This window comes from Arachis ipaensis, chromosome B07 (assembly GCF_000816755.2).
Source record: "Arachis ipaensis cultivar K30076 chromosome B07, Araip1.1, whole genome shotgun sequence".
In the NCBI taxonomy this organism is placed as follows: Eukaryota; Viridiplantae; Streptophyta; class Magnoliopsida; order Fabales; family Fabaceae; genus Arachis; species Arachis ipaensis.
In genome coordinates, this window is record NC_029791.2 from 114532294 (window position 1) to 114543498 (window position 11205).

The 11205-nt window shown below is 35.3% G+C and overlaps 3 protein-coding genes across 4 annotated transcripts; 1 reads left to right on the forward strand and 2 right to left on the reverse strand.

Annotated features, from left to right (window-relative positions):
• LOC107605921 (phosphomevalonate kinase, peroxisomal) lies at positions 187-4051 on the forward strand. Its single transcript, XM_016307869.2, has 11 exons — positions 187-345; positions 423-573; positions 645-745; positions 846-955; positions 1037-1089; positions 1240-1614; positions 1988-2092; positions 2212-2439; positions 2853-2975; positions 3093-3383; positions 3713-4051. The coding sequence occupies exons 1-10, from the start codon at positions 338-340 to the stop codon at positions 3357-3359; spliced, it is 1521 nt and encodes a 506-aa protein (XP_016163355.1). The 5' UTR covers positions 187-337; the 3' UTR covers positions 3360-3383; positions 3713-4051.
• Positions 3959-7714, reverse strand: LOC107605920. Of its 2 annotated transcripts, none has more exons than XM_021106285.1 (2): positions 6406-6767; positions 3959-6251 (listed from the first exon to the last, which is right to left on the reverse strand). In XM_021106285.1, exon 2 carries the CDS (start codon positions 6192-6194, stop codon positions 4362-4364), a length of 1833 nt encoding a protein of 610 aa, XP_020961944.1. In that variant the 5' UTR covers positions 6195-6251; positions 6406-6767; the 3' UTR covers positions 3959-4361. The 2 variants fall into 2 exon arrangements, with proteins under 2 accessions (XP_020961944.1, XP_016163353.1); XM_016307867.2 differs by lacking the exon at positions 6406-6767 and adding an exon at positions 7629-7714 and having other exon boundaries at positions 3974-6251.
• On the reverse strand, positions 8714-10039 carry LOC107607701. The gene is made up of 4 exons (XM_016309623.1): positions 10034-10039; positions 9871-9978; positions 9705-9819; positions 8714-9555 (listed from the first exon to the last, which is right to left on the reverse strand). Exons 1-4 carry the CDS (start codon positions 10037-10039, stop codon positions 8714-8716), a joined length of 1071 nt encoding a protein of 356 aa, XP_016165109.1.

Below are 11205 nucleotides of genomic sequence, written 5' to 3' on the forward strand. Positions count from 1 at the left end.
TACGATGATGTATCTACATTGATTTAAATATTTTATATTGAGTTACATATTTTTTCAAGTAAATAATTAATTATCGAAATAATTAAACCTAATATAATAGAATAAATCCTACACACATTTGCAGATCTTACTGCATGCAGGGAACACGTGCAACGCGAGCCCAATATTACCATTTACTAATTATTTATTTTTAATATTTATAATTGATTATCTTTCATTTACATTTTCTGAAACAAAGCAGAATGCAAGAGATCGATCGCATTAATGACTGTGTAGAAGATCACTGATCCGCACTCATAAATCATAATTGAGGCATTCCGAATTCCGCACTAACACGATGGCCGTGTAAGTTAATCCACCACTTCTTCCCAACTTACCAACTAAACTTGGCTTAATTAAGTTTGTTTATTCACTAATGACAGGGTTGCATCGGCACCTGGGAAGGTGTTAATCACCGGTGGTTACCTGATTTTGGAGAGACCCAACGCAGGTCTCGTGCTTAGTACGAATGCTCGCTTTTACGCCATCGTTAAGCCTCTTCACAACGAAATCCAACCTGATAGCTGGGCTTGGGTGCGGTTTAATTCCTTAATTTTAATTAAATTACTTAATTAAGTTAATTAATTGGTTCTTTCTTCGTTCAGGCTTGGGCAGACGTCAGATTAACGTCTCCGCAGCTCGGCAGAGAAGGACACTACAAGCTCGCGCTCAAGAATCTCACTGTCCAAAGTGTTTCTTCCTCAAGGCACGTTTTTTATTTTTTTATTTCGCATTATTATATTTGTTTGATTAGTGGCTTCAGTGGAATAAATAGTTAGGTGCTTAATTTGTTTTGTTTTTTTCAGTGAAGGGGGAAATCCTTTTGTGGAATATGCAGTGCAGTATTCTGTGGCTGCTGCTTATGCAACATTGGATAACAATAAAAAGGAAGTGTTGCACAAGCTTCTCTTACAAGGTAGTAACCGGTGCTGATTTTGTTAACTCTTTCAGTCAACTACTTCACATTTCAATTTTTGTAACTGAATTGGTCTTGTAGGACTTGACATCACCATTTTGGGTTGCAATGATTTCTATTCATATAGAAATGAGGTAATTTACCCCTACCCAATTTTGTTTGTACGTAATTTCTACCATTAGATGTGTTTAACACTTGATTTAAGGATTGAATGATGTGTGCTAGCTTAGTGTACAAAGTAGAATGATCATGAGTGAAGTTTTGATGTTGCAAAACTTGTGCAGATTGAGAGACGTGGACTCCCTTTGACACCGGAGTCATTGGCGAGTATTCCTCCTTTTGCATCCATAACATTCAATACTGATGATGGTGGAGATTGCAAGCCTGAAGTAGCTAAGACTGGTTTGGGCTCATCTGCTGCTATGACAACTGCTGTAATTGGTGCTTTACTTCATTACCTTGGTGTCATAAAGCTTTCCTCTTCTAAAGATCAACAGGATAGGAAGGATTACACAGATATTGATTTGTTGCATAAAATAGCTCAAACTGCTCATTGTATTGCCCAAGGAAAAGTTGGCAGTGGGTTTGATGTCAGTTCAGCTGTGTATGGCAGTCAACGTTATGTGCGGTTTTCACCGGAAGTGATTTCCTCCGTACAGGTATTCAGCACTTACCCTTTTAATGTGTCTTGTGTTTTAGGCAAAAAATGCTTTAATTATGTTGATTCCTGTTGCACACTTTTGTGTGTATATATATATATATATATATATGCATTTCAACTGGTCATGCTGGTATTGTGAATATTTATCGACTAAATATGTAACTGGTATGAATGACTCTCCAGATTTGTTTGGCCTAAATATACTCAATTACAAGAACATTAGTTTTCCTTGATGTACAACAAAACTTGAGCTCTCTAACTCTTGCTACTAGCCCCATCATTTTAGTTTGCCATTCCAGTTGCTAAACATGTTAGGATCTTCTATTGGTTATCTCTTACAGTGACTAGATATTGTTTTGCTGACATTGCAGGTTGCAGCACAAGTATTGCCTGTACCAGAAGTTATCAGTGACATTCTGAATGGAAACTGGGACCATGAGAGGACTGAGTTCTCTTTACCACCTTTGATGACTCTGGTAAGCAATTTAAATCTCTTATACCCCCACATTTTCCTTTTACTTCAGGTTGAATGACTTTCTTATCAGAAGAATATGAAGTCTATTGGTTAATATTCTGACTATATATCGTTTTTTAGTTACTAGGAGAACCAGGAACTGGTGGTTCATCTACGCCATCAATGGTTGGTGCTGTAAAAAAATGGCAAAAGTCTGACCCTCAGAAATCCCTGGACACATGGAGAAGACTGTCAGAGGCGAATTCGCAGTTAGAAATTCAACTGAACTTTTTGAGTAAATTAGCAAAGGAACAATGGGATGCATATAAATCTGTGATTGATAGCTGCAGCAAGCTCAGATCAGAAAAGGTATTTCTTTCAAATCATTTGTGGTTGTTTAATTAATGGAAGTAACATCAAAATTAGAATTTTTACTCCTGTGGATGTAGAGTAAACTGATTGATAATGCTCACTGTTAAATAACTAGAACATTTTGGCCTTATGGTATGCCTTGCATTAGATTAAATTTCTACATTCCTGTTTATTAGTTATTTTAATGAGATAGGACATCTTTACTATTAGACTTATACAATTAAGTTGACTTTTGATGGGTTTGAAAGAGATTATATATCCAATTTTACTGTTTGCCTGGTTTTCAGTTTCAAGTGGTGTGACTGAATTTCTAATGCACATATGTGATATCATGTTCTTGAGACTATACTTCAGGCTCTCATGTTCTTGCTTTTCTTCTTGTGTTGATGTTGAAAATACAATTCTCACAGTGGATAGAGCAAGCTTCTGAACCTAACAAGGAAGCAGTTATTAAAGCATTGCTAGGTGCAAAAGAAGCTATGCTTGGGATTAGATATCATATGCGCCTAATGGGTGAGGCTGCAGGTGTTCCTGTAAGTTCCTTTCATTGATTTGGCACTTATTATTAGGCTTCTTCTGTTTGAAAGATGTTGATTATAAATTATATCTGCTGGTAGAATATCACTACTCTTTCCTTGCAATTCATGCAGATTGAACCAGAATCACAAACAAAACTTTTAGATGCTACACTGAACTTGGAAGGAGTGTTGTTGGCTGGAGTTCCAGGAGCAGGAGGATTTGATGCTGTCTTTGCTGTTACTTTGGGAGATTCAAGCAGCAATGTGTCAAAAACATGGAGCTCACTCAATGTTCTTGCCCTTCTGGTTAAAGAAGATCCTTGTGGCGTTTCTTTAGAAAGTGCTGACCCAAGAACAAATGAAATCACTTCAGCTGTATCTTCAATTCATATTGAATAATTTCATTTCCATCAATTAAATATTGTAAGTCACCATAAAATTAAATCGTGTAATGTGTCTTATAGACTAGGCTTAGTTTCTTTTCAATTTCAGGCTGGGGAAAAAAAATTTAGTGGACGATTTAAAATAATAAGGCTGTGTGTATTATTTTTTCTTTTGGTTTCAGTGTCCGCCACCAATTTGTCTGTATTGCTGAGTAGGAAATATTTTAAACTTAAAATTTTTCTACAACCAGAGGAAAATAAAAAGGATTATAAAGTCTCCAATTCATTGCTTATTAGAATGTTTCTGTTTCTATATTGCTGGTTGAGAGCATATGTTAAATAACACTCTGTTCCTCGCTTTATTTGCAGATGAAATGATTATTGCATCTCCCAAGATACAGATTCCCTTTGGTACCCAGAGCCCAGAGGATTTGTTTCATTTGATAAATTTACCTAAACCGTAAATTGAGTTATCATTTTTGACAAGTTTTATGTGATGTAATTGGGATTATTAAATTTTATGTAAAACGTAACTTGGCACATTAGTGTTTGTTATATTTTAAGGGAGCCATGAAAAGCTAAAAAAGTATAGTATTTATTTACCATAAGTACTATGACAAAGGCTTTTCATTCCTGACAATTCAGAAGATATTATATTTGATAAATAACCATTCACCATTGTGTAATAGAACTATACAATTAAGTACGCAAACAATGCTCATTAATATACACACCCTAAACGTCTTGTAGGAGCTCAGCAAAGGTACGAAGAAGAGTAAAGGGAGCAGCTTTGCAAAGATGAAGCAGTCATCTAAAGTTCTATCTCGGAACTCATCAAAGAGAATAAAGTGACTGTAAAAAAAATCCCTCACCATCAACTCATTCTGATAATTTAGTTGTCGTGAGTGTGGTACTTCTTTCATACTTGAGCTAGCATCTGATTCACACTGATTTTGGTGTTTTCTGCAACGAACTGGACTCATGTTGGAAATGGCTGAGACCAAAACTGAGAATTGTGCTATCCACCCAGATTAGGATATTCATTGTCTATCCTAAAACTGACACACTCTGCCAGAGCTTTTGCATTCAGCTCCCTAGCATATCTCCAGACATAGTTCAGACCTACAAGAAGCTCAGTGATTGCTTCTTCTGTCTTCTCTTGATCCGCAAAGTAAAGGGTTTGTACGAGAAGCACGTTTGTCCGGGAAACAAAGCTCTGCTGTTCGAAACTTCTCTCAGACTGCCATCTTATCATATTATGAGCAAGTGGTGCCAGCCACTCCAATATGCTTGTCATTGCTTCATTCCATTCTTCAGCAAGACTTGTGTCATAGACCAATGATGACGCCGACATAGACTTGGTATACGGCTTTAACTTCGCTCTAAGTGCAGTTCTAACACGACCAGGGAGCATGCTGTATAGGTCATCTCTTGCATCAGGACCAATCAGGTTGGAAGAAGCTGCTAGCTTCTCAATCACAATGATAACATTTGCATAGTGCAACGCCAATGCAGCAGCACCAAGAGTTTCGGGTGGAGGCTTTAGTAGCTTGCATAAGGATTTGAAGACTGATTGACCATGATGAAATAGTCTTCCAGGGAGAATATTTGAATGAGCCTCTTTGGGATTATTGGTTCCATAAAGAACACTCTTTGTGCTTGAGTGGCATTCGGAAACTGAAGTGTCTGAAGCCATGCATCCTTTGAAAGGTCCTACTTGAGTCAGTCGACTTGGTCGTGAGTGACTTTCCTTCCCAGTTAAAGCTGCCGAGTGTCCATAAAACTTCCAAATCTTGCTCTTTTTAGTTTTTCCAGAAACTGGGGCTGATTGATTCAGATTCCTTCCAAGAGGACCTGAATAAAAATTAACACTTGGATGCTTTGCTGAAATTGGTCCTGATTTTGTTGACGAGTCACCAAGAGGACCGGAACGGAAAATGCTGGTTTTGTTTGTTCCACCAATTGGACCTGATCTACCAATAGGACCTGATCTAGCAGTAAGAGCATGGAGATTAAGGGGCCCTGAAGAAAATCTTGGAATGCTGTTCTGCGATGGGTTGCCTGTAGATTGCAACAATGTAGAAACTGATTGACTTCTATAAATAAACTCTGAATTCAAGACACCTGAATTATTGGTTCCATCAGCTTCTACCACCTCTTGAATTCCAAACACCTGGTTGATCCGATGGAATATCGTGAACAAGGATCTTGCTAAAAGATTTATCGTGTAGTCATATGTCCTGTTCCATAAAGAAACCTCCCGTAACTCCTTTAACTCCTGCCTCTTCCACCCAACCTTCTTTTGAAACTCAATTAAAGTTATGGCATCTGACTCACCGCTCGCCTTCATTCTTGTAAGAGTTTGCTCAAGATCAGCAAGCACTTCCATTTCTTGATACAAACTTGCATTAGCTGATATGAACTTCTCCATCCTTTTGATCTTTTTTTCCATCTTCTTGAAAGAGAATTCCCACCCATATGGATCGAAACTCATAACGATGAAGTCATAAAAGGCATTCTCAAAACCTTTAAGTCTCGGATCACTGCATTTCTTACCAAGTCTGGACACAGATTCAGCCACATGTGCCATGTTCTCGAGTATCTCTGCACAGATCAAACGTTCAATGAAATGATCATCCTCAGAAACTAGCTTTCTTATGCCAACCGAATTTGTGATCTCCTCTCTCAACTTAGCAATCTGTTTATCACTCAAAGTCTGCCATAGATTAACCAGCTTGGACATCAAGCTTGCCACTTCAAATGCTAATACTTCAACCACAACCTTCTCAGCATTAGCATCATGCTTCCGAGGAACCTTCCAGAGAGTGCGAAACCATGATTCTGCAACCATTTTTTACGAAAGAATGGTAAAACAATGCACTCTTAAGACAAATCCTTCGTCATAGCTCTGTATTACATGGAAAATAAAATACAAAATGAAGATTGTTAAAATAGGCATTAAATATGCAATACATTTATCAGATAAATTTCAACAAGTATCAAATAATTTCATATTCTCAGTGCAAAAACCTCAAGAAAAAGAATACTAAAGAAGCACTTGCCTGCTACTCCAAGTGTTTTAGTGGGAAATAGTTTCACATTATTATTTGTATTATTGAAAGACTTGCATGTTTCAGGTACAAAACTAGATGATTTATTAAATCAAAAGCATGTGTTTCCTAGTCTTTACTATTCTATTTCTATCTTTGCTCCCCCTTTTTTTATGTGGTTCATATTTATTCCCCATGTTATGCAAATAATGGATAGATGAAAAGAACAAAATATTTGAAGTTTGAAATGCATATATCACAGGGAATGATGAAGTGACAATTTATCAATTAGAAAAATTGTTTTAGGAATTAAACAGGGATACAATGCACCAAAAGTTTTTGACTATGTGACATCAAATCTATCTTGGTTGATGAAAACTTCGACTGAAAATACAACTAAAGAAAGCTTAACTTTATAAATTAAAAAAATAAGGGAAAAAAGAAAACGAAGACAAAAGTTTCATGTTTAACTGAATTTGTCAAAGAATATAATTCTAACAGATGTATTAATTCCTTGAATCAAATCTTCAAAATCAAACAAGCATAAGCTGGGTCCAGTGCCTCTGAAAAAACTACATATGATAAGTAAAAAAATAATGTTTATATTCCCCCTCCTTCTTACTCTCTTTGGGGCTTGTCCTAGCTCCTCTAATTTCTGATGGATTGAAATGCTTAGTTGAGAAGCTAGACAAAAAGAGAATATGAATTTTCTTTTATGGTACACATTGCTGAAGAATATATACCGAGGAGAAAGAAAGCTACATGACATAAAAACCTAAATCTGGATCCTATTCTCTACTTACTCATTCAATAAATCAAGAATCAATCAAATTTCAAAGTTGAAAGAGACTCCAATTTTTTCCCTTTCCTTCTCTTGGGGTCAGTTTAAAACTTTAAAAATAGTTTCATATCCATTCACACAACTAAAAGGAAAACGACATTTTAAACCAAATCAATCCTTAGCAAAACCCAGATTCCAAAATTATTTATTTCCTTGAAAAACACACAAATTTACAATCTTTTTGGCAAAATGACCACACTTTATATCACTTCACCAGCTTGTTTGCTTATTATATAGAGAAAAAAAAATGCTTTTGCAATCAAAACTCAAATCCTAGCAGCATAAAGTGATTCTATTTAGAAAAATGGCACACAAAAAATATAATCAATAAAATCAAAGGAGGAGCATGATGAAGTGAATAGAGTTGCATACAGGGAGGCCCAAGGAAACTCACCAATCACAGAAGGCAGAACTATCCCAAGAATCTTTGAGCTGGGAACAACACAATAGAGCAAGAAGATGAAGAGAGATAGTGTATAAATATGATTAAATAAGGGTGTAATTATATAACGATTAGTAAACTCTTAATATAACAATAAATGTATCAACTCTTGTTTTTAAGTTGTTAACTTATTATTACTATATGTGGAAAACTTGGAAACCAATCCTGATTTGGATCCCCTAAGGATTTTAGTTAGTGAATACTAGAACTAGATGATGGTCAATTGTTGTTGAAATTTGTCCTTTTAAGAACTAGGAAGTAAGAGTTGTTAGAATTGTAACTATTTTATGTTAATTATTTCTGAAGTTTTCAGTTCAATAGTGAATGAAATATCGGACTACTAAAAAAAATTAGTGTGTTTTCTTTTTTATTTTTTTTCTGTTTCGGGTTATATGGTTGGTCTTTTATTTTTCATATTTTAAAACATCTTTTTATGTGAAGGCTATGCAGCTTTAAATAAGAAAAATACAAACTCTATTATAGGATTTATAGAGGAAATGGATCCTCTCCAGTTTTTTTAACACTTGAGAGAATAAAGTGTGATATCTCACCTTTAACTTTACAAATGGGACTAAAACTAAAGAGGAGAGAGAACAATAAAATGTGAGATTAAACACTGGATACCATCCAGTTTTTTTCTACTGGAGAGAATCCACTCTCATTTATAGGTACGTCAACCTAACCATTTACGTTGTATTTTCTAAAATCACTTTTTTTTGTGACTAAACAGAAAAAGAAAAACAGAGACAAAATCAAATTAATTGGTTAGATTCATATCTAAATTTATTAGACGTTGAAACTCCCTCCATAGTTGACTTCAATTCCAGTGAATGTTCGCACCAGAAGTAGCTGCTCTAGCCATACAATTTGTAGCACTATTTGTATTCCTTTGAATCAAAAGAATAGAAACTCTCCAATTTCAATTCATAACCTCATGTATATGCTTTGTCAAATTTCATTCTGAAATATCCTTACCAAGAAAAGAGCTTCTAAACCGTCTGTTTTACAAATAACATCACGAAATCCACTATCCCAAACTAGAAATAAACCTCTCCAAATCGCATACAATTCAGCAAAAAAATACTGCACACTTCAATTTTTCCAGTACAACCTTTCAACCAACATCCATCAGAATTGCGAATGATACAATCAAAACCAGCATAGCCAAAAGGAGCAAAATAACTAGCATCGCAATTCAATTTAACAGAATGAATTGGAGGTGGAACCCAATGCAAACAAAGCGAAGGAGGAGACAAAGATTGATGCATAGCAAAAATAGGGTGGAACTCCCTTACTGAACTACGAATCAAACTCACCACTTTACTAGCACTCCAAGAGTCATCTGTATTAAATAAGTTATGATTCCTGCTTCTCCAAAGAAACCAGATGGTCGAAAAGAAAAGAAAAACATCTCCACTCCTTGTACCTCTGTAGAGCCAATCACGTAAATCCGAGTTATCTGAATACAGGCCTAAAAGGTTCCAGACCTCCTTGGCACTAGGGCACTCATGAAGACAATGAAGAATGGATTCAAAACCATTTTGACACCGATGACAAGTGCTAGATAAAGTTAAGCCACGACTCAAACGAAACTTTGCCGTAGGAATAGCGTTATGAAGACTGAGCCAAATCAAGAACTTGTACTTCTTAGGAATATGCAGTCGCCATACCCACAACCAATTATCACGCTCATTCCAGTCAAACTTTCTTTTGGTTAGCCAACTGTACCCACTCCTAACTGAGTAGAGTCTAGAAGATACCACACCCCACGACCAACCCGAACTCTCTCCAGCATCCAAATCCGGATTATAAGCATTCAAATGCTGTTTGACATCTTCTGAAATGTTAGAGAAAACATCATGGAGATTCCATTGACCATCTTTTCAAACGTTTCTAATAGTTAATCAGAGTCAGATATATGTATAAAAGGGACATCTTGAGCAATTGGACCCTCAATACTCCAATTGTCAAACCAAAAAGAATGATCAAGTGATCCAATACACCAAGAGAAGGCATCCTTAAGAGTACCAAAAGCCTTTGAGATACTCTTCCAAACATGAGAAGCGTTGCAAGGGATAGGGCCATCTAAAATTCTCTCATTCCTCAGATACTTCAACCTCAATAGAACAACCCAAGGCTTGTCCTGACAATGAAAAAGTTGTCAAACCAATTTACCAAGTAAAGATATATTAACACACGCAGGATCTCTAACACCCAGTCCACCAAATTTCTTTGGAGTGACCACGGTCCTCCAATTAACAAGAGAAAGACCTCTGCTATTAACTTGACCCTTCCAAAGGAACTGTCTCATCATAAAAGACAATTTATCGCAAACCCAATTTGGGAAAAAAAGATACCTGCATACGATAGACAGGAATGGATGCTGCAACAGAATTGATCAGGCAAAGTCTCCCTACTTTATTTAAAAGCCTTCCTTTCCAATTAGCTAATCTTCCACTCACCTTTTCAATCACCGAATGAAAAGAAGCCCTACTTGTATAGGAATGATTAAGGTTAACTCCAAGATATCGTCTTAAGTCCAAAGCAAAACGTATTGAAGAAACACTAATAAAAATATCTCTTCTACGAGTAGTCACATTTTTTGAACAAAAAGCTTTAGACTTTTCAAGATTTACTTTTATGTCAGATGTCTTACAAAAAATGTTAAGAGAACGCATGACCATTTAAACCTGACTCTTTGTAGCCTGACAGAAAAGTAAGAGATCATTTGCAAGCATCAAATGAGAGAATTTCGGATCACCCCTAGTGACAGAAAATGGTTTCACACACTCTCAACCACCTTATGAAATATATAGTAAACCAGTCTTTTCATACAAAGCACAAATAAGTAAGGAGACATTGGATCATTCTGTCTAAGCCCCTTTATAGGAGCAAAATTATCCAATCTATTCCCATTTCACATAATAGAAAGAGATGATGCACGGACACAATTCATAATCAAATTATCAGTAATGATAGAAAAATCAAAAGCAATGAGAGTACTCTCCAAAAATTTTCAATTCATCTTATCATAAACTTTTTTAAGATTAATTTTAAAAGCAAGAATACATTTTCTTAAATTTTGTGTGCTTCATAAAATTCAAAATTTTTTGGACCACAATAATATTATCAGGAATATCACTACCCAAAATAAAACTTTCTTTTTAAGGACTAAATCACTTTAATTATGTTGTTGCATTGATTCATCAGCATATACATATTTATTTATGAAATTGTATAATTAAAAAGGAAGATGTTTAGCGTATGCATTTCAAGTTGTATAATTAAAAGCCATTTAATTCACATAAGGCTTTTGAAAGTTATTGTATTGGAAAAAGATGACATAGTTTTTTTTTTCTTTTATGGAAACTGACATTGTATTTTTTTTCCCTAAAACAGTACACTAATGTAACGAAAAAATAAAGGTTTAATTATTACGTTAGTTTTTATAGTTTTATCAAATTTTTAGTTAAATTTTTATAATTTTTTTAATTAAATTTTTATATTATTTTTAATTTTATAATTAAAT

Bases quoted from the DNA above. Each gene is read 5' to 3' on its own strand.
- LOC107607701 (XM_016309623.1), bottom strand. The intron at 9,820-9,870 runs GTTAATATATCT...TTTCATTGTCAG, and splicing joins GTGTTAGAGATCCTGCGTGT to GACAAGCCTTGGGTTGTTCT. The intron at 9,556-9,704 runs GTACTCTTAAGG...ACGTTTGAAAAG, and splicing joins GAGTATCTCAAAGGCTTTTG to ATGGTCAATGGAATCTCCAT.
- LOC107605921 (XM_016307869.2), top strand. The intron at 746-845 runs GCACGTTTTTTA...TGTTTTTTTCAG, and splicing joins CAAAGTGTTTCTTCCTCAAG to TGAAGGGGGAAATCCTTTTG. The intron at 2,093-2,211 runs GTAAGCAATTTA...ATCGTTTTTTAG, and splicing joins TACCACCTTTGATGACTCTG to TTACTAGGAGAACCAGGAAC.
- LOC107605920 (XM_021106285.1), bottom strand. From the start codon at position 6,194: ATGGTTGCAGAATCATGGTTTCGCACTCTCTGGAAGGTTCCTCGGAAG.